Source organism: Neomonachus schauinslandi, chromosome 5, assembly GCF_002201575.2.
Source record: "Neomonachus schauinslandi chromosome 5, ASM220157v2, whole genome shotgun sequence".
NCBI classification, from domain to species: Eukaryota; Metazoa; Chordata; class Mammalia; order Carnivora; family Phocidae; genus Neomonachus; species Neomonachus schauinslandi.
In genome coordinates, this window is record NC_058407.1 from 102,828,741 (window position 1) to 102,852,803 (window position 24,063).

The following is a 24,063-nucleotide window of genomic DNA, read 5'->3' on the forward strand; positions in this document are numbered from 1 at the left end:
AGTCGGTTAAGCGTCTGCCTTTGGCTCAGGTCATGATCCCAGGGTCCTGGGATCAAGCCCCACATCAGGCTCCCTGCTTAGCGGGGAGTCTGCTTCTCCCTCTGCCTCTGCTCATGCTCTCACTTTCTCTCAAATAAATAAATAAAATCTTTTTTAAAAATTGGTATATACATAGAATATACTGCTATATGGCAGTTAAGATGAATGAACTAGAGCCTAATGGATAAATCTCCAAAACTTAACATGAATGGCAAAAAGAGGGACTTTTCAGAAGAGGTGGTTTGTGACCATTTATGGAGTTTTAAAACATTCAAAACAATGCTATGTATCTTCATATTTAGTAAATGTATCAGAGCATTCAGGGAATGATAAACACCAAATTCAATTTAGTAGTTCCCTCTGGGGAAGGAGGATGGGGCAAGGGGTGAGGGAAAGATCCAGAGATATGAGATGGGCCCCACAGATGGTGGACTCTCTCACTGCTCTCCCCTAGGTGTGCCACAGGGGAGGCATGGCAGGACATCATGCTGGCCTGCATGCCAGGGAAGAAGTGTGCCCCCGAGTCGGAGCCCAGCAACAGCACAGAAGGCGAAATGCCCTGTGGCAGCAGCTTCGCGGTCTTCTACTTCATCAGCTTCTACATGCTCTGTGCCTTCCTGGTAAGCCAAGATGGGACTGAACAGCCACAGGTTGTGCGTGTGCAGTTCAAGGCAGCCCAGGCCTTCTATCTGTCTGCAGCTTGCAGTCAGAGGAACCAGCTTGGAAAGACTCAGTTAGTAGCAATTTCCAACCACTAGACAAGGGCACAAAACCCTGGGCAAGAGTGACCCAACCAGCACTTTTCTCGTCTCTTCTTGGCTCTTGTCATGGTGGCATTGTCCCGGGGACAGGAGAGATGTGTGTGGAGGCCTAGAGGCAACCAATATGTTTTGGACACTTTGATGAGGAGTGTGGGGAAAGATGGTGGGGAAAGCTGCCCTCTGTCCTTGGCAGCCCTACCCAGCAGTTTGGTATGAGGGAAGATGTCCAGTCCACATGTGGGGTTCATCCCACACCACTCTGAGGGGACCTGTGTCAGGTTCATGCCCAAGAGACCCAAGTTCCAGGGGCTGATGTTTTAAATGGTGAATATAGCTGGTCTTTAGAAATGTGGGCTTCTGCCACGTATGGCACTGGCTGGCAAAGTGAATTCAAGTAGCAAGAAACTCATCATATCTCTGTTCTCTGCAGATCATCAACCTCTTTGTAGCTGTCATCATGGACAACTTTGACTACCTGACAAGGGACTGGTCAATTCTTGGTCCCCATCATCTGGATGAATTTAAAAGAATCTGGGCAGAGTATGATCCTGAAGCCAAGTAAGTTCCCAGAGGGAAACACTGATTCTCAAAGCCCAGAGGACACTATGTGACCATACCTATAGAAGAGGTTCAACACAGGTTAGCATTGGGTAGATCAGTTAGAAACACTGAACTGCACCAGACCCCAGGGTCAAGGGTCAAGGTCCAGTAATAGGAGGCCAAGCATCTTTGGCTAAGTCAAGAGCATATCTATTTTCAGTTGGGCAGAAAGACTGGAGATCCTAGTGTCAGGAATAACTAGTAAGTATTTAAGTTAAAATGTTTAGAGTCAAGCAGATCTCACCTCTATTCTCGCCTCAGGTTCAAGGATACCCTCATTGGTCAATCACATTTGGTTGACAATAAATGCCTTTTGGTCAGATGGTTAGATTGCAGCAGCAAGTATATGTGAAAATCTCATTGCACTACCCCAAGTCCCTTCCACCTTGAACATAGCACTGGTGGAAAATTGTTCATTAAAATCTAAACATGTGGGGTGCCTGAGTGGGTCAGTTGTTAAGCCTTCAGCTCAGGTCATGATCCCAGGGTCCTGGGATCAAGCCCCGCATCGGGCTCCCTGCTCAGCAGGAAGCCTGCTTCTCCCTCCCCCACTCCCCCTGCTTGTGTTCCCTCTCTCGCTGTCTCTGTCTGTCAAATAAATAAATAAAACTTTAAAAAAATAAAATAAAATCTAAACATGTATATATTGGTTTGGAGTTTTACCATGCAATTCTGCAACTTTGCACTGAGTTTGACCAATAGGGCGACAGCTATGGAGAGCCTGGTACATGAGTCCTGGGCTGCAGGCTGAGACCATGGCCTTCTGACTGATCTTTCCCTCCTCTCCTTCCTCTTTTAGGGGTCGTATCAAACACCTAGATGTGGTGACCCTACTCCGGCGGATTCAGCCCCCACTGGGTTTTGGGAAGTTGTGCCCTCACCGCGTGGCTTGCAAAGTAAGAGACCTGGGTTCATAGAGGAAAAAGAAAATATGGGAGGGAAGAAGCTTATTTGTCTTGTGACCTTGGTCAGGCCATTGATCCTTTAAGGGAGTGAAGATATTTTATGTGCTAAAGAAATGAGACTGAGCCAGATTATATTTTAAGGTTCCTTCCAACCATAAGTCCTCAGACTCCATAAAGGAAAACTGAAGTGAATGCCTCATGATCCAACAAGCCACATGCCCAGTCCCATCAGGCTGTACCATCTAGGCATCCTGGAAGACTTCCAGCAAAGGACGGATGGATTAGGGGTTCCCTTCCTGGGATCAAAGGGCTATTAAAGAGTCCATGCATCAGCTTCAGGGACCTGTAAAGCCCTAAAATTATGTACAAAACCACTGAAATACAAATTGTACCAGGGAGAGGATCCATCATGTTCATCAGATTTCTAAGTGAGTCCATGACCCCATAAAAGTTAAAGACAAGATAGGCTCTTTAGACCCAACTCCTGCTCATGTAGCCCTCGCATGATCCTGAGAGTGAGCACCCCTTAAACTGTGTGCCCAGGCACCTCCCTTACCTCACTGTAATCCCAACCAGATAGCCCTACAATAGCTGAAGAGTATTGTTTCTACTCTATCCCCTCTTCATTTAATTCCCATTTCCACCATTCTGTACTCCCTGTTGGAATAACAATGAGCCAAAAGGGGTTGTGGGAAGTGAGGTAAAAGAGCTGTATAGAAGAAGCACAAATAGAAAAATTCAACTCCGGATAATCCACTCATGGGAAATGGAGAATTGAATTGTACTCTGTTTCATTCAGTGTTTTCTCACTTAAATCTCCACTTTGTTCCCCAAAAAGAAGATTTTAGAAGATTTCCAAGGTTACAGAAGATATGAGGGGAAAATATACATTGTCAAAGCACATTGGACAAAAGAGCAGGGACAAGTGTGGCCTGCATGAGGTGATAGAGCATCCATCATGGCCTCCAGATGGGCCTGGACAGGCTACCAATTGGGTGTTCAGCTTCCCAGTGACTGCTCCACAATTCACACTGTCCATGAGAGTCAAGAAGATCCAGTCACTGGGGCGCCTGGGTGGCTCAGTCATTAAGCGTCTGCCTTCAGCTCAGGTCATGATCCCAGGGTCCTGGAATCGAGCCCTGCATCGGGCTCCCTGCCCCACGGGAAGCCTGCTTCTCCCTCTCCCACTCCCCCTGCTTGTGTTCCCTCTCTCACTATGTCTCTCTCTGTCAAATAAATAAAAAATCTTTAAAAAAAAAAAAAAGAAGATCCAGTCACTCAGGAAAATTATAACTCTGCTTGACACTATGATTAATAAGAGGACACCATGTGATCTAACAAATAACTTCTTTGACCACACCTTGAGAGCAAATGCCAGAACGACTTTCATGGTGCTCTTTCTCATAATTACTCTGGTGTGTGCTGAAGGCCCCACACCAGGGCACAATGCAATGGCAGCAATTTGGGGTGGTGAGAAAGGAGGGAAATGGGCAATTCAATCTTATCCAGTCAACAAGCTTTTGACGCAGCTTGATGCAGAGGTATGTTTTTCAATATACAGAAAAGAAGATACACTGCACCTCCTTCATGCAAACCTACCATTACTGTCTCTCTTATCAGGGCTTTGGATGAACGTTGGCTGGCAGGTGGGCTCCTGGCAAGTGCCTGGCATGCAGCTGTTCTTTGTTGCCAGTAGAGAGCACACCCATATGCCTGAGTAGACATTTGAGCTGAGGAGGGGGTTGGGTGGGTTTAACATCCTTTTGTGAAAGCAAGGGTCTAATAAGGACAAACTCCATTCCTCCCTCACTCTGTGTGGAAGGGTGAGAGTACTTATGGCAGAGCTGAAATTCTCCCCAGAAGAGGTTTTGAATACATTTTAGTGACCCATGCCTCAAACCCCTACCTGCTCCTGACATATGCACACAAGTTTGAAGGCTCCCTCCCAAAATTCTCCTGCCATGGTGGTTCTGTAGGTCCTTTGAGAACTGTTTGCTATAATCACCAGCTTTGCCTCCTCTTCCCCTCCAGCGCCTGGTCTCCATGAACATGCCTCTGAACAGTGATGGGACAGTCATGTTCAATGCCACCCTGTTTGCCCTGGTCCGGACAGCCCTGCGAATTAAAACAGAAGGTAAATGTCATCTGAGGGCTACTGGGAGAGCCACTCAGAAGATCTAGCTGACTACCCAAACAGCTTGCAAAATGCTCCCAGGATCTTCCCATTCTACGTAGTATCAGAGCAGTGGTTCAGTGATAACCTTCACATCCAGGGATGTTGAAGAGGCCTAGCCCACTCTTGTTTCCTTTGCTCCTTCAATGGCCTTTTGGTCTCTAGCTTATTTACTTTGAATTTTAGCCTCCCACTAATTTCTAAAAATTATTCTGGGTGATATCTTGAAGTCATAGCTTATAGTTCAAAAAGCAGAAGGTGATTAGTGTTACCTAAAGCAGGGCTAAGCCCCATCTAAATGGAATTTTACTAACTGTGTGGATCTCTCAAATGCTTAACTTGCTTTTTAAATTAGAACTGTCAGAAAGGGGTCATATTGGCAAATGGTGACTATGGCCAAAGTCATCACATACAATTGTACAGGCTGTGCCTGGATCAAGGTGCTCAGCCAGCCAACAGGTATGGGCTAAGATCTCACCTGTGCTCTACTGGTTGGGCCTTGCTCCCTCAGGGCTGTGTTCACCTGAAGAGATGCCTTCTGGTTTGCACAAAGGTACCCTATGGGCTAGCAGCAGCCTTGGCTGAGATAACCTGCTGTCCTTATAACTGATAAGTATTTCTGAGCCATTCTGTTGAAAAAGCTATATAGAATATACCTAAGAAGGTGTGATTGCTCTCCAAGAGCTTCTAGCTTATTATATAGTGTTTTACAGAGTATGGTCAAAAGACCACCTGCCTCAGATTCAGCTGTTGAAGTTTGTTTAAAATGTGATAAGTCATTTATTCTCTCTCTACTTCAGCTCCTTCATTTGTAAAATAAGAAAGATAATGACATGTGGAAATTCAGTTCAGTGAATAATCCAGCAGAGAAGTGCCTTTTCTCAGTTAAATCCTTCCCAAAAATAATAGAAACATCTAAAATGGAGGAAAATAAGAACCAGGCCAGCAAGACACATGTTAAAATAATGAGCTAATCTTTAAAAAATTAAAAATAGTTCAAGTTATGCTGCTAAACTAAAGAGAAACAAGGCTAAGGGAGGCGGTCCAAGATGCTGGCATAGGAAGACCCTGAATTCACCTCCTCCCAAGGACACATCAAATCTACACCCACATATGGAGCTATTCATCTGGAAGAACTGAGTGCTGATTGAACAACTTCTATACAACAAAAGTTAGAGGGACCACACAGAGAATGGCAGGAAAGATGAAGACATGGTAACCATGGGAAACCCTCCTCACCAAACCAATGTGAAAACCTGCGGTGAGGAAAGATAGTACCAGGGGCCCTATACCCAAACTCACCCACCCTGGGACACAGGAAAAACAGTGGCTTAAAGGGCAACAAGACTATAAGTGAAGGAAATCCATTTATGTCCACTAAATGGCAGGGAAGGGGAACTACTGGAACTCTCTCCAGGTTGGAGGTACCAACAACACCATTGTTTACATTCCCCTCCACCTTGCTAGTGCAGATGGGAGCAGGGACCAGGTGCTCTAGCTGGCCTGCTAGGGTTACTCCAGTGAGCCCTAGGCCCTTAGCCCACACCAGCTCTCCCCAAGGTAACCCCCCACCCATGCCTGCCCCAGTTCCAACCACCCTACCAAGTTGACCTCCAGTCTCAGTGTACCCCAGGATACCCCCAGCCAGTGCCTGCTCCAGCTTTAGCCATTCCATCAGGGTAGTCCAGGCATAGTGTGCCCCTGGATTCCCCCAGGCCATGTTGGCTTCAACTCTGCCCAGCCAGCCAAAGCTTCCAGGCACACACAATGTACACAGGGGACATTCCTACACAAGGCTACTCCTTAAGACTGAGAGTGGTGGCAATTCCACCTAATTTGTAGAGACTAACACTGAAAGTCAAACAAAATGAGGAGACAGAAGAGTATGTTCTAAATGAAAGAAAAGATAAAACCCCAGGAGGAAAAACCCTGAAGAAATGGAGATAGGTAACTTATCAGACAAAGTAGAGTAAAGTAATGGCCATAAAAATGCTCACCAAACTCAGGAGAAGAATGGAGGAACACAGTAAGAACTTCAACAAAGAGTTAGAAAATATAAGAAAGTACCAAAGAGGAGTCACAGAGCTGAAGAATACGATAATTGAATTGAAAAATACACTAGGAGTCAACAGCAGATTCGATGATACAGAAGAATGGATCAGCAATCTAGAAGACAGAACAGTGGAAATCACCCAGTCAGAACAGCAAAAAGAAAAAAGAATTTTTAAAAATGAGAATAGTTTTAACTTCCCTAATCTGGGGAAGGAAACAGGCATTCAAGTCCAGGAGGCAGAGAACCCCCCTCAAAATCAATAAAAATAGGTCAACACCTCAACATATAATAGTGAAGCTTGCAAATTTCAGAGATAAAGAGAAAATCCTGGAAGCAGCTCGGGACAAAACATTCTTAACCTACGAGGGTAGAAACAAGGCTAGCAGCAGACCTCTCCACAGAGACCTGGCAGGCCAGAATGGACTGGCATGATATATTCATTGTGCTAAGTGGGAAAATATGCAGCCAAGAATAGCTGTCATTCAGAATAGAAAGAGAGATAAAGAGTGTCCAGGACAAACAAAAGCTAAAGGAATATGTGAACACCAAACCAGCCCTGCAAGAAATGTTAAAGGGGATCCATTGAATGAAGGGAGAGCCCAAAAGTAACAAAGACCAGAAAGGAACAATCTACAGAAACAATGACTTTATAGGTAATACAATGGCACTAACTTCAGATCTTTCAATAATTACTCTGAATATAAATGGACTAAATGGAGATATCGGAGGATAAACGGCAGCGGGAGGGTGCCTGGACATGGGGATCCGACACCGCCGGTGAGTGACAGCCTCCCGCGCTGTGGACGGGGCACAGACTCGCAGACCGGTAGCGTCGGGAAAGGACTTTAGGGCAGCCCCCAGGGTGGAAAACCAGAGCGGTGGGGTCGCGCACACGCGAACTGCAGCCCCCCAGACAGAAACCCGGAGCGGCGGAGTCGCGCGTGCATGAACTGGAAGCAGCTGGCAGTTTTAGAAGCACAAAGGGCGGAGACGTGCCCCGACCTGGAGGCAGGACTGGGAGCGCTGCGGAGGGGCGCACAACCTAGGCCGCTGTAGTTTATAGCAGTACTGACAGAAACGGAGACGGTGTGGCCTGGAGAGCTCACTGAAGAACAGACTGCACTCTCTCTGCTCTGAGGCAGAGGGTTGGAAACGGTCTCTTCTGCTCTGACTCGCAGAAGAGACTCGGAAAGCCATCAGGGAAAGGCACCAGAGAACAAAAGCCCCAAAGACTGATTCCTGCTGAGCCCATCCCCCGCCACAGGGGCGCAGGGCAACTCCGCCCAAACGGGGTTGACTGAGTAACAGCGTGGCAGGCCCCTCCCACAGAAAACAGGCTGGGAAAACAAGAGGCCAGCAACCCTAAGGTCCCAAGAAAACAGGTGCATCTTGCTTGGGTTCTGGTCAATAATTTGGACTCTATACATTCCCTCAAACACTCATCAACAGAATGACTAGGAGGAGGAGCCCCCAAAACAGAAAAGACTCAGAGATTATGACTTATGCTGCAGATTTACAAATGGATGCAGATATAACCAAGATGTCAGAGATGGAATTCAGGCTAGCAATTGTGAAGACAATGGCTAGAATGGAGAAACCAATTAATGGCAACATAGAGTCTCTAAGGGCAGAAATAAAAGGTGTATTGGCAGAACTTAAACATGCTATCAATGAGATCCAATCCAATCTAGATAATCTAACAGCTAGGGTAACTGAGACAGAAAAGAGAATAAGCGACCTGGAAGACAATGTAATAGATAGAAAGGGAAAGAGGAGGCCAGGGAAAAACAACTCAGAATCCATGAAAATAGAATCAGAGAAATAAGTGACACCATGAGGCGTTCCAATGTCAGAATAATTGGAATCCCGGAGGGAGTGGAGAGAGAGAGAGGACTAGAAGATGTATTTGAGCAAATCATAGCTGAGAACTTCCCTAATCTGGAGAATGAAACAAACATTCGAGTCCTAGAGGCAGAGAGGACCCCTCCTAAGATCAGGGAAAACAGGCCAACACCCCGGCATGTAATAGTAAAACTTGCAAATCTTAGAACCAAGGAAACCATCTTAAGGGCAGTTAGGGGGAAGAGATTCCTTATGTACAGAGGGAGGAACATCAGAATAACGTCAGACCTATCCACAGAGACCTGGCAAGACAGAAAGGCCTGGCAAGACATATTCAGGGTACTAAATGAGAAGAACATGCAGCCAAGAATACTTTATCTGGCAAGGCTTTCATTTAAAATGGATGGAGAGATGCAGAGCTTCCACGACTGGCAGAAGTTGAAAGAATATGTGACCACTAAGCCGGCCCTGCAAGAAATATTAAGGGGGTTCTATAAAAGGAGAAAGACCCCCAAGAGTGATATACAACAGAAATTTACAGGGACAATCTATAAAAACAATGTCTTCACAGGCAACATGATGACAATTAATTCGTATCTTTCAATAATCACTCTCAACGTGAATGGCCTAAATGCTCCCATAAAACGGCACAGGGTTGCAGTTTGGATAAAAAGACAGGACCCATCCATATGCTGTCTACAAGAGACTCATTTTGAACCTAAAGATACATCCAGACTGAAAGTGAAGGGATGGAGATCCATCTTCCATGCCAGCGGACCTCAAAAGAAAGCTGGGGTAGCAATTCTTATATCAGACAAATTAGATTTTAAACTAAAGTCTGTAATAAGAGACACAGAAGGACACTATATCATTCTTAAAGGGTCTATCCAACAAGAAGATCTAACAATTGTAAATATCTATGCCCCCAACATGGGAGCAGCCATCTACATAAGCCAACTGTTAACCAAAATAAAGAGTCATATTGATAACAATACGTTAATTGTAGGAGACCTCAATACTCCACTCTCAGCAATGGACAGATCATCTAAGCAGAAAATCAACAAGGAAACAAGAGCTTTGAATGATACATAGGACCACATGGACCTCATAGATATTTACAGAACATTCCACCCTAAAACAACAGAATACTCATTCTTCTCGAGCACACATGGAACTTTCTCCAGACTAGACCACATACTGGGTCACAAATCAGGTCTCAACCGATACCAAAAGATTGAGATTATTCCCTGCATATTCTCAGACCACAATGCTCTAAAACTGGAACTCAATCACAAGAAAACATTTGGCAGAAATTCAAACACTTGGAAGCTAAAGACCACTCTGCTCAAGAATGTTTGGGTCAACCAAGAAATCAAAGAAGAACTTAAACAATGCATGGAAATCAATGAGAATGAAAACACATCGGTCCAAAACCTAGGGGATACTGCAAAGGCGGTCCTAAGGGGGAAATGCAGAGCCATCCAAGCCTCACTCAAAAAAATAGAAAAATCCTGAATTCACCAACTAACTCTACACCTTAAAGAACTAGAGAAAAAGCAACAAACAATGCCTAAGCCACGCATTAGAAGAGAAATAATTAAAATTAGAGCAGAGATCAATGAATTAGAAACCAGAAACACAGTAGATCAGATCAATGAAACTAGAAGTTGGTTCTTTGAAAGAATTAATAAGATCGATAAACCACTGGCCAGACTTATCCAAAAGAAAAGAGAAAGGACCCAAATTAATAAAATTATGAATGAAAGGGGAGAGATCACGACTAACACCAAGGAAATAAAAACAATTATTAGAAATTATTATCAACAACTATATGCCAATAAACTGAGCAATCTGGATGAAATGGAGGCCTTCCTGGAAACCTATAAGCTGCCAAGACTGAAACAGGAAGAAATTGACAACCTGAATAGGCCAATAACCAGTAACAAGATTGAAGCAGTGATCAAAAACCTCCCAAAAAACAAGAGTCCAGGACCTGATGGATTCCCTGGGGAATTCTACCAAACATTCAAAGAAGAAATAATACCTATTCTACTGAAGCTGTTTCAAAAAATAGAAACAGAAGGAAAACTTCCAAACTCATTCTATGAGGCCAGCATTACCTTAATCCCCAAACCAGGCAAAGACCCCATCAAAAAGGAGAATTTCAGACCGATATCTCTGATGAATATGGATTCCAAAATCCTCAACAAAATCCTAGCTAATAGGATCCAACAATACATTAAAAGCATCATCCACCACGACCAAGTGGGATTTATCCGCGGATGCAAGGGTGGTTCAACATTCGCAAATCAATCAATGTGATAAAACACATTAATAAGAGGAGGGAGAAGAACCATATGGTCCTCTCAATTGATGCAGAAAAAGCATTTGACAAAATACAACATCCTTTCCTGATTAAAACTCTTCAGAGTATAGGGATAGAGGGAACATTCCTCAAGCTCATAAAATCCATCTATGAAAAACCCACAGTGAATATCATCCTCAATGGGGAAAAACTGAGAGCCTTTCCCTTAAGATCAGGAACACGTCAAGGATGCCCACTCTCACCACTATTGTTCAACATAGTACTAGAAGTCCTAGCAACAGCAATCAGACAACAAAAAGAAATAAAAGGCATCCAAATTGGCAAAGAAGAAGTCAAACTCTCTCTTTTCACAGACGACATGATACTTTATGTGGAAAACCCAAAAGACTCCACCCCCAAATTACTAAAACTCATCCAGCAATTCAGTAATGTGGCAGGATACAAAATCAATGCACAGAAATCAGTTGCTTTCTTATACACTAACAACGCAACTGTAGAAAGAGAAATTGGAGAAACGATTCCATTTACAATTGCACCAAAAACCATAAGATACCTCAGAATAAACCTAACCAAAGAGGTAAAGGATCTATACTCTAGGAACTACAAAACACTTATGAAAGAAATTGAAGAAGACACAAAAAGATGGAAAAATATTCCATGCTCATGGATCAGAAGAATAAACATTGTTAAAATGTCTATGCTACCCAGAGCCATCTATACCTTCAATGCCATCCCAATCAAAATTCCAATGACATTTTTCAAAGTGCTGGAACAAACAATCCTAAAATTTGTATGGAATCAGAAAAGACCCCGAATCGCCAAGGAGATGTTGAAAAAGAAAAACAAAGCTGGGGGCATCACATTGCCCAATTTCAAGCTATATTACAAAGCTGTGATCACCAAGACAGCATGGTACCAGCACAAAAACAGACATACAGACCAATGGAACAGAATAGAGAACCCAGATATGGACCCTCAACTCTATGGTCAAATAATCTTTGACAAAGCAGGAAAAAACATGCAATGGAAAAAAGAGTCTCTTCAATAAATGGTGCTGGGAAAATTGGACAGCCACATGCAGAAGAATGAAACTCGACCATTCTCTAACACCATTCACAAAGATAAACTCAAAGTGGATGAAAGACCTCAATGTGAGACAGGAATCCATCAAAATCCTAGAGGAGAACATAGGCAGTAACCTCTTTGACATCGGCCACAGCAACTTCTTTCAAGATACATCTCTGAGAGCTGGTTAAACAAAAGCAAAAATGAACTTTTGGGACTTCATCAAGATAAAAACATTCTGCACAGCAAAGGAAACAGTCAACAAAACAAAGAGGCAACCCACAGAATGGGAGAAGATTTTTGCAAATGACACTACAGATAAAGGGCTGGTATCCAACATCTATAAAGAACTTCTCAAACTCAACACCCAAAAAACAAATAATCAAGTCAAAAAGTGGGCAGAAGAGATGAAAAGACACTTCTCTGAAGAAGACATACAAATGGCTAACAGACACATGAAAAAATGTTCATCATCATTAGCCATCAGGGAAATCCAAATCAAAACCACACTGAGATACCACCTTACACCAGTTAGAATGGCAAAAATGGACAGGGAAAGAAACAACAAATGTTGGAGAGGTTGTGGAGAAAGGGGCACCCTCTTACACTGTTGGTGGGAATGCAAGTTGGTACAGCCACTTTGGAAAACAGTGTGGAGGTTCCTCAAAAATTTAAAAATAGAGCTACCCTATGACCCAGCAATTGCACTCCTGGGTATTTACCCCAAAGACACAGATGTAGTGAAAAGAAGGGCCATATGCACCCCAATGTTCATAGCAGCAATGTCCGCAATAGCCAAACTGTGGAAGGAGCCAAGATGCCCTTCAATGGACGAATGGATAAAGAAGATTTGGTTCATATATATAATGGAATATTACTCAGCCATCAGAAAGGATGAATACCCAACTTTCGAATCAACATGGATGGGACTGGAGGAGATTATGCTAAGTGAAATAAGTCAAGCAGAGAAAGTCAATTATCATATGGTTTCACTTATTTGTGGAACATAAGGAATAACATGGAGGACATTAGGAGAAGGAAGGGAAAAATGGGCGGGGGGAATTGGAGGGAGAGATGAACCATGAGAGACTATGGACCTGAGAAACAATCTGAGGGTTTTAGAGGGGAGTGGGGTGGGGGGATGGGTTAGCCCGGTGATGGGTATTAAGGAGGGCACGTACTGCATGGAGCACTGGGTGTTATACGTAAACAGTGGATCGTGGATCACTACATCAAAAACTAATGATGTATTGTATGGTGACTAACATAACATAATAAAATTAAAAATAAATAAATAAATGGACTAAATGTTCCAATCAAAAGACATAGGGTATCAGACTAAGTAAAAAAAAAAAAAAAAAAAAACCAAGACCCATGGATATGCTGTCTATAAGAGACTCATTCTAGACCCAAAGACACTCCAGATTGAAATTGAGAGGGTAGAGGACCATTTATCATGCTAACAGACATCCAAAGAAAGCTGGAGTAGCAATCCTTATATCAGACAAACTAGATTTTTTTTTATTATTATGTTATGTTAATCACCACACATTACATCATTAGTTTTTGATGTAGTGTTCCATGATTCATTGTTTGTGTATAACACCCAGTGCTCCATGCAGAACATGCCCTCTTTAATACCCATCACCAGGCTAACACATCCCCCCACCCCCTCCCCTCTAGAACCCTCAGTTTGATTCTCAGAGTCCATAGTCTCTCATGGTTTGTCTCCCCCTCCGATTCCCCCCCCTTCATTCTTCCCCTCCTGCTATCTTCTTTTTTTTTTTTAACATATAATGTATTATTTGTTTCAGAGGTACAGGTCTGTGATTCAACAGTCTTACACAATTCACAGCGCTCACCATAGCACATACCCTCCCCAATGTCTATCACCCAGCCACCCCATCCCTCCCACCCCCCACCACTCCAGCAACCCTCACTTTGTTTCCTGAGATTAAGAATTCCTCATATCAGATAAACTAGATTTTAAACCAATACTGTAATAAGAGATGAAGAAGGACACTCTATCATAATAAAAGGGTCTATCCAAGAAGAAGATCTAACAACTGTAAATATTTATGCCTTTAACTTGGAAGCAGCCAATTATATAAACCAATTAATAACAAAACTAAAGAAATACATTGATAATAATACAATAATAGTAGGGTACTTTAACACCCCACTCCAGCAATGGACAGATCATCTAAGCAGATCAACAAGGAAACAAGGGTTTTGAATGACACACTGGACCAGATGGACTTCACAGATATATACAGAGCATTCCATCCTAAAGCAACAGAATACACATTCTTCTCGAGTGCACATGGAACATTCTCCAGAAGAGATCACATACTGGGTCACAAATCAGATCTCAACTGGTACAAAAAGATTAAGACAATACCATGCATATTTTCAGACCACAATACTTTAAAACTTGAACTCAATCACAAGAAAAAAATAGAAGGAACACAAATACATGGAGGCTAAAGAGCATCCTACTAAAGAATGAATGGGTCAACCAGGAAATTAAAGAAGAATTTTTAAAAATACATGGCAGCGAATGAGAGTTCAGGACCTTTAGGATGCAGCAAAGCTGGTCTTAAGACGGAAGTATATAGCAATTCAGGCCTTTCTTGAGAAACAAGAAAAGTCTCAAATACACAACCTAACCTTACACCTAAAGGAGCTGGGAAAAGAACAGCAAATAAAGCCTACATCCAGCAAGAGAAGGAAAATAATAAAGATTAGAGCAGAAATCAATGATACAGAAGTTAAAAAAAAAAAAAAACAGAACAGATCAATGAAACCAGAAGCTCGTTCTTTTAAAGTTAATAAGATTGATAAACGCTTAGCCAGACTTATCAAAAAAGAAAAGAGAAAGGACCCAAATGAATAAAATCATGAATAAAAGAGGAGAGATCACAACCAACACTGAAGAAATACAAACAATTAGAATATTATGAGCAATTATATGCCAACAAATTAGGCAATCTGGGGATGCCTGGGTGGCTCAGTCAGTTAAGTGGCTGCCTTCAGCTCAGGTCATGATCCTGGGGTCCTGGGATCGAGCCCCACATCAGGCTCCTTGCTCAACAGGGAGCCTGCTTCTCCCTCTCCCTCTGCCTGCTGCTCCCTCTGCTTGTGCTCTCTCTGTCAAATAAATAAAACCTTTAAAACAAAATTAGGCAATCTGGAAGAAATTGATGCATTCTTAGAAACATAAATTACCAAAACTGAAACAGGAAGAAATAGAAAACCTGAACAGGCCCATAACCAGCAAAGAAATTGAATCCATGATAAAAAAAATCTCCTAACAAACAAGAGTCCAGGGCCAGATGGCTTCCCAGCGGAATTCTAACAAACATTTAAAGAAGAATTAATACCTATTCTTCTGAAGCTGTTTCAAAAAAAAAAATAGAAATGGAAAGAAAACTCATTCTATGAGGCCAACATTACCTTGATCCCCAAACCAGGCAAAGACCCCACCAAAAGGGAGAATTACAGACCAATATCCCTGAAGAACATGAATGCAAAACTTCTCACCAAGATACTAGCTAATAGGATCCAACAGTACATCAAAAGGATTATTCACCATGACCAAGAGGGATTTATTCCTGGGCTGCAAGCGTGGTTCAACATTCACAAACCAATCAATGTGATACACCACTTAATAAAAGAAAGAACAAGAACCATATGATCCTCTCAATTGATGCAGAAAAAAGCATTTGACAAAACACATCATCTTTCTTGATTAAAAAACTCTGCAGTTTAGGGATAGAGGGAACATACCTCAATATCATAAAAGCCATCTATGAAAAACCCACAGTGAATATCATTCTCAATGGGGAAAAACTTAGAGCTTTCCTCCTAAGGTCAGGAACACGACAGGGATATCCACTCTCACCACTGCTGTTCAACATGGTACCAGAAGTCCTAGCCTCAGCAATCAGACAACAAAAGAAATAAAAGGCATCCAAATCGGCAAAAGAAGTCAAACTTTCACTCTTCAGAGATGACATGATACTCTATGTAGAAAACCCAAAGACTCTACCCAAAAATTGCTAGAACTGATACAGAAATTCAGCAAAGTGGGAGGATATAAAATCAATGCACAGAATTCAGTTGCATTTCTATACACTAGCAATGAAGCAGAAGAAAGAGAAATCAAGGAATTGATCCCATTTACAATTGCACCAAACACCATAAGATACCTAGGAATAAACCTAACCAAAGAGGTAAAAGATCTGTACTCTGAAGCCTATACAGCACTTATGAAAGAAATTGAGGAATACACAAACAAATGAAAAAAAATCCCATGCTCATGGGTTGGAAGAATAAATATTATTAAAATGTCTATGCTACCCAAAGCAATCTACACATTCAATGCAATCCTTATCAAAATACCATCAGCATTTTCCATAGAGCTGGAACAAACAATCTGAAAATTTGTATGGAACCAGGAAAGACCCTGAACAGCCAAAGGAATGTTGAAAAAGAAAACCAAAGCTGGAGACATCACAATTCCAGACTTCAAGCTGTATTACAAAGCTGTAATCATCAAGATAGTATGGTACTGGCACAAAAACAGACACACAGATCCATGGAACAGAGCAGAGAAACCAGAAGTGGACCCTCAACTCTATTGACAAAGCAGGAAAGAATATCCAGTGGAAAAAAGACAATCTCTTCAACAAATGGTGTTGGGAAAATTGGACAGCCACATGCAAAAGAATGAAACTGGATCACTTTCTTACACCATACACAAAAATAAACCCAAAATGAATGAAGACCTAAATATGAGACAGGAATCCATCAAAACCTAGAGGAGAACACAGGCAGCAACCTCTTTAACCTTGGCTGCAGCAACTTCTTGCTAGACACATCTCCAAAGGCAAGAGGAAAAAAAGCAAAAATGAGCTATTGGGACTTCATCAAGATAAAAAGCTTTTGCACAGCAAAGGAAACAATCAACAAAACTAAAAGGCTGCCTACAGAATGGGAGAAGATATTTGCAAATGATATGTCAGATAAAGGGCTAGTATCCAAAATCTATAAAGAACTTATCAAATTCTAAACCCCAAAAATTAAAAATCCAGTCAAGAAATGGGCAGAAGACATGAACAGGCATTTCTCCAAAGAAGACATACAAATGGGCCAACAGACACATGAAAAAATGCTCAACATCACTCATCATCAGAGAAATACAAATCAAAACCACAATGAGATACCACCTCACATCAGTCAGAATGGCTAAAATGAACAACTCAGGAAACGACAGATGTTGGCGAGGATGTAGAGAAAGGGGAACCCTCTTACACTGTTGGTGGGAATGCAAACTGGTGCAGCCACTCTGGAAAACAGTATGGAGGTTCCTCAAAAAGTTAAAATACAACTACCCTATGACCAAGCAATTACACTACTAGGTATTTATTCAAAGGATACAAACATAGTGATTCAAAGGGGCACCTGCACCCCAATGTTTATAGCAGCAATGTCCACAATAGCCAAACTATGGAAAAAGCCCAGATGTCCATCAAGAGATAAATAGATAAACATGTGGTATATATACACAATGGAATATTACTCAGCCATCAAAAAGAATGAAATCTTGCCATTTGCAACTATGTAGATGGAACTAGAGGGTATTATGCTAATCAAAATAAGTCAGCCAGAGAAAGACAAATACCATATGATTTCACTCATATGTGGAATTTAAGGGAAAGGAAGGAACATAGGGGAAAGGAAGGAAAAATAAAACATAAACAGAGAGGGAGACAAATCATAAGAGACTCTTAACTATAGGAAACAAACTGAGGGTTGCTGGAGGGGAGGAGGTTGGAGGGATAGATAACTGGGTGATGGGCATTAAGGAAGGCACTTGAAGTAATCAGCACTGGATGTTGTATGTAACTGATGAATCACTAAATTCTACCTCTGAAACTAATAATACAGTATATGTTAATAAAAAAAGAATAGTTTTGGGGCGCCTGGGTGGCTCAGTCGTTAAGCGTCCGCCTTCGGCTCAGGTCATGATCCCGGGGTCCTGGGATCGAGCCCCACATCGGGCTCCCTGCTCAGTGGGAAGCCTGCTTCTCCTTCTCCCCCACTTGTGTTCCCTCTCTCACTGCGTCTCTCTCTGTCAAATAAATAAATAAAATCTTTAAAAAAAAATAAAAAAACTCACAAAACTCTATAACAGTATTAAAAAAAAAAGAATAGTTTTAAGAACTTCTAGAACAACATCAGGTGCACAAACATTCACATTATAGGGGTTCCGGAAGGAGTGGGGAAGCTTATTTGAAGTTATTTGAACTTATTTGAAGAAATAATGGCTGAAAATTTCCCTAACCTAGGGGAAAAAACAGACATCCAGGTCCAGGAAGCACAAAAAGCCCTAAACAAGATGAACCCAAAAAGACCCACACCAAGGAATTTTATAATTAAATTGTCAAAAGTTAAAGACAAGGGGAGAATTTTTAAAGCAGCAAGAGAAAAACAACTTGTTATGTACAGAGGAGCCCCCATGAGACTATCAGCATATTTTTCAAGATAAATTTTTCATGGCAGAAGTTAAGTGGGATAATATATTCAAAGTGCTGAAAGAAAAAACTGCCAACCAAGAATACTCCACCTGGCAAGGTTATCATTCAGAATTGAAGGAGAGAGAGTTTCCTAGACAAGCAAAAATTAAAGGAATTCATCACCACTAAACCAACCTTACCAGAAATGTTAAAGGGCATTCTTTAAGCAAAAAATAAAAACCTGTAACTGGAAATAAGAAAATATACTCACTGGTAAAGGAAAATATATAGGAAAGGTGGTAAATTGGCCACTTAAAAATATAGGATGAAGATTAAAAGACAAAAATAGTAATTTAACTGTAACTACAGTAAGTAGTTAAGGAATACACAAAATTAAAAATGTCAGGGGTGCCTGGGTGGCTCAGTTGGTTAAGTGTCTGACTTTGATTTTGTCTTAGGTTATTATTTCAGGGTCATGACATCAAAGTCCCACATTGGGCTCCACACTCAGCAAGGAATCTGCTTGAGATTCTCTCTCTCCCTCTCCCTTCTCTCACTCACTCTCTCTCTCTCTCTCAAATAAATAAGTAAATCTTTTTTTAAAAAACTATGATATCAAATAGGATGTTTGAAACATAAAATGTTGGGGGACGGGAGTAAAAATGTAGTGCTTTTAGAATGTGTTCAAACCGAAATGACTATTAGCTTAAAATAGACTGCTATATATATAGGTCAATATATATGAACCTCATGGTAACCACAAACCAAAACCTATAATAGATAAACAAAAAATAAAGAGAAAGGGACTCAAACAAAACTAAAGAAAACCATCAAACACAAACAAAGACACCAAAAGAAGAAAAATGAAACAGAGAAGAATTGCAATAACAACCAGAAAACAAGTGACAATAAGTACATATCTATTAATAATTACATTAAATATAAATGGACTAAATGCTCCAATCAAAAGACATAGAGTGGGGATGCCTGGGTGGCTCAATCGTTAAGTATCTGCCTTCAGCTCATGTCATGATCTCAGGGTCGTGGGATCGAGTCCCACATTGGGCTCCCTGCTCAGCGGGAAGCCTGCTTCTCCCTCTCCCACCCCCCCTGCTTGTGTTCCTGCTCTATCTCTCTGTCAAATAAATAAATAAAATCTTTAAAAAAAAAAAAGACATAGGGTGACTGATTAGATTTTTTAAAAAGAACCATTTATATACTGCCTATAAGAGACTCATTTCAGATCTAAAGCCACACAGAGACTGAAAGTGAAGAGATGGGAAAATGATACCCCATGGAAATGGAAACAAAAAAGAAGCTGGTGAAGTAATACATCATACAAAATAGAATTTAAAACAAGGACTATAACAAAAGACAAAGAAGAGCATTACATAATGATAAAGTGTTCAATCCAAGAAGAGGATATAACATTTGTCAATATTGAGGCACCCAACGTAGGAACATTTAAAAATATAAAGAAAATATTAATAGGCATAAAGGGAGAAATTGACAGTAAAACAATAATAGTAGGGAACTTTAATATTCCCCTTAACCAATGGATAAATCATCCAGAGAGTCAATAAGGAAATACTGGCCTTAAATGACACATTAGGCCAAAAGGACTTAATAGATATATATGGAACATTTCATCCAAAACAGCAGAATACACATTCTATTCAAGTGCTTATGGAATGTTTTCCAGGATAGTTAGGCCACAAAACAAGTCTTTAATAAATTCAAGAAGATTGATATCATATCAAGCATTTTTTCCAACCACAATCTGGTGAAACTGGAAATTAATTACAAGAAGAAAACTGGAAAACACACAAACATGTGGAGAATGAACAATATGTTACTAAACAACCAGTGGGTCAACAAAGAAATCAAGAGGAAATTTTTAAAAATACCTTGAGACAAATGAAATTGGAGACACAACTTTCCAAAATCTGTGGGATACAACAAAAGAAGTTCTAAGAAGGAAGTTCATAATGATACAGGCCTACCTCAAGAAACAAGAAAAATCCCAAATAAACCATCTGACTTTATACCCAAAGGAACTAGAAAAAGAGGAACAAAGCCCAACATTAGTAGAGGGAAGGAAATAATAAAGACCAGAGTGGAAATAAATGAAATAGAGATTGTGAAAAAAAAGAAAAGATAATAAAAGTAAGAGTTGGTTCTTTTTTTTAATATTTTATTTATTTATTTGTCAGAAAGAGAGCACAAGCAGGGGGAGCGGCAGGCAGAGGGAGAAGCAGGCTCCCCGCTGAGCAGGGAGCCTGATGCAGGACTCAATCCCAGGACCCTGGCATCATGACCTGAGCCAAAGGCAGTTGCTTAACTGACTGAGCCACCCAGGCATCCCAAGAGCTGGTTCTTTGAAAAGATCAATAAAATCAATAGCCAAACTCAAGAGAAAAAGAGAGAGGACCCAAATAAATAAAATCAGAAATGAAGGAAAAGTTACAACTGACACCACAGAAATACAAAGGTTAAGAGATTACTACAATTATACACCAACAAATTGGAAAACTTAGAAGAGATGGATATATTCCTAGAAATACATAATCTTCCAAGACTGAATCACACACACAAAAACAGAAAATCTGAATAGACCAATTACAAGTAATAAAATTGAAACAGTAATTTTTAAACTCCCCAAAACAAAATTCCAGGACCAGATGGCTTCATGGGTCAATTCTACCAAACATTTAAAGAAGAGTTAGTACCTATTCTCAAATTATTCCAAATGATTGAAGAGGAAGGAAGTCTTCCAAACTTATTTTACAAGGCCAGCATTACCCTGATACCAAAACCAGACAAAGATACCACAAGAAAGAAAATTACAGGCCAATATATCTGATAATATAGATGTAAAAATCCTAACAAAATATTAGCAAACAAAATTCAACAATACATTAAAAGGATCATACACCACAATCAAGTGAGATTTATTCCAGAGATGCAAGTATGGTTCCACATCCACAAATTAATCAATGTGATACCTCACATTAACAAAACAAAGGATAAAAATCATATGATCATCTTAATAGAAGCAGAAAAAGCATTTGACAAAATTCAACATTCATTTAAGATAAGAAAAACTCTCAACAAAGTAGGTATAGAAGGAATGTATCTCAACATAATAAAGGCATATATGACAAGCCCCAGCTAACATCATACTCAATAGTGAAAAGCTTTCAGCTTTTCCTGTAAGATCAGGAATAAGACAAGTTATGTCTACTCTCACCACTTTAATTCAACATAGTATTTGAAGTCCTAGCCACAGCAAGTAGGCAAGAAAAAGAAATAAAAGGCATACAAATTGGACGGGAAAAAGTAAAATTGTAACTGTTTGCAGATGACATGATACTATATAGAGAAAACCCTGAAGACTCCACCAGAATCTGTTAGAATTAATAAATGAATTCAGCAAAGTCATCGGATGCAAAATTAACATACAGAGATCAGTGTTTCTATACACCAATAACTATCAGAAAAAGAAAGTAAGAAAACAATTTCAGGGGTGCCTGGGTGGCTCAGTCGGTTAAGCATCTGCCCTTGGCTCAGGTATGATCTCAGGGTCCTGGGATTGAGCCCCACATCGGGCTCCCTCCTTGACAGGGAGTCTGCTTCTCCCTCTCTCTCTGTGCTCTCTCTCCCTCTCAAATAAATAAATAAATAAATAAATAAATAAATAAAACAATTTCATTTACAGTTGCATCAAAAATAATGAAATACCTATGAATAAATTTAACCAAGGATGTGAAAGACCTGTACTCTGAATACTGTTTAAGACCTTGATAAAAGAGGGGCACTGGGTAGCTCAGTTGGTTGAGCATCTGCCTTCGGCTCAGGTCATGATCTCAGCGTCCTGGGATCAAGCCCCATTCAGGCTCCCTGCTCAGCAAGAAGTCTGCTTCTCCCTCTCCCTCTGCCTCTCCCCCTGCTTGTGTGCTCTCTATCTCTCAAATAAATGAATAAAATCTTTACTAAAAAAAACACATTGATGAAAGAAATTGAAGACATGAATAAATGGAAAGATATTTTGTGCTCATAGATTGGAATAATTAATATTATTAAAATGTCCATACTACCCAATCTACAGATTCAGTGTAATCCCTATCAAAATACCAATGGCATTTTTAACAAAATTAGAACAAAGTATCTCAAAATGTGTATGGAACCACAAAAAAAATCCAAATGGCCAGAGCAATCTTAAAAAAGAAGAACAAAGCTGGAGGTATCATGCTCCATGATTTCAAACTATACTACAAAGCTATATTAATCAAAACAGTATGGTACTGGTATGAATACAGACACATAGATCAATGGAATAGAATAGAGAGCCCAGGAAAAAACCCACATACATATGGTCAATTAACCTATGACAAAAGAGGTAAGAATATACAATGAGGAAGTCTCTTCAATAATTGGTGTTGGGTACATTGGACAGCTACCTGCAAAAGAATAAAACCAGACCACTATCTTATACCATATACAAAAATACACAAAAATTAAATGGACTGAAGACAAATGTAAGACCTGAAACCATAAAACTCCTAGGAGAAAACATAGGCAATAAGTTCTTTGACATCAGTCTTAGCAATATTTTTAGACCAGTCTCCTCAGGCAAGGACAAAAAGCTAAAATAAACAAGTGAAATTATATCAAACTAAAGTTTCACACAGTGAAGGAAGCCAACATAATGAAAAGGCAACCTGCTGAATGGGAGAAGTGTTGGTGGGGTTTGTTCCTCCTGGAGACTCAAGAGAAAAACTGTTCCATGCCTCTCTGGAGGGGGCGGGCTGTGCTTGGCCTTGCTTGGCCTTCCTTGGCCAAAGCGGTATCACTCCAGTCTCTGCCTCCATCCTCACATGGCCTTCTTCCCTGTGTGTCTCTGTGGGTCTTCTCCAGTAGTATTGGATGTAGGACCCACTCTAATAAAGTATAACTTCATCTTAAGTAATAACATTTGCAAAGACCCTATTTCCAACAAAGGTTACATGCTAAGGATGTATGAAGACATGAATTTGGTGGGGACACTATTCAACCCACTACAGAAGATAAGCATATTTGAGCATTATTTTAATTAGGACTCTCATTGAATATGTCGGAAACCACTAACTACCTTAACCAGGAAGGGAATTTAACCATGCAGGATAACCTCCATAACTGGAATGCCCAGGATCGTCCTCCGGCTCCAGGTATTGTTTGGATCCAACAGGGGATTCAGGAGTCCATCACTCTCCCTCCATTGCCACCTCTGCTTATTCCTGTTGGGAGCCTCTCTGGTGTGGCCACAGGGCAGATTTCACCTCAGACAGTCTAACAGCAGAGCTCTCAACCGTACTGCTTCCCCTGTGTAACAGCAGTAAACACCCCTGTATTGGTTTCCTATGGCTGTGGAACCAATTACCACAAATTCTTCAGTTTGAACAACACCTAGTTGTTAACCCACAGTTCTCTAGGTCAGGGGTACAGCCATGGAGTACCTGAGTTCTCTGCTAAGTGTCTTACAAAGCCAAAATCAGGACACTGATCAGGATATGTCCTCTTCCAGAGGCTCCCAGCTCATTCGGGTTTTTGGAGGAATTCATGTCTTGCCATTGTAAGGCTGGCTCTCAGCTGGGGACCACTGAGCCCCCAGGGGCTGCCTCTCTCCATTCAATTCACAACATTGGTGTGTGCTTTCTCCCAGGCCACAGCCGTCCTCTCGCATTCCTCTGCTCCCAACTGGGGACAACTCTCTACTTTTATCTTTTGACCTCCTTCATG

The 24,063-nt window shown here is 41.0% G+C and overlaps 1 protein-coding gene across 12 annotated transcripts in view; it reads left to right on the top strand.

The window, feature by feature from the left end:
* Positions 1-24,063, top strand: part of CACNA1C (calcium voltage-gated channel subunit alpha1 C) — a 643,199-nt gene that overhangs the window by 599,502 nt on the left and 19,634 nt on the right. For all 12 annotated transcript variants that reach the window (XM_021690729.1, XM_021690726.2, XM_021690718.2 and 9 more), the window contains 4 exons: positions 494-659; positions 1,231-1,358; positions 2,200-2,296; positions 4,337-4,439. In XM_021690729.1, coding sequence (XP_021546404.1) covers positions 494-659; positions 1,231-1,358; positions 2,200-2,296; positions 4,337-4,439 — 494 coding nt within the window. The remainder of the gene's footprint in view (positions 1-493; positions 660-1,230; positions 1,359-2,199; positions 2,297-4,336; positions 4,440-24,063) is intronic.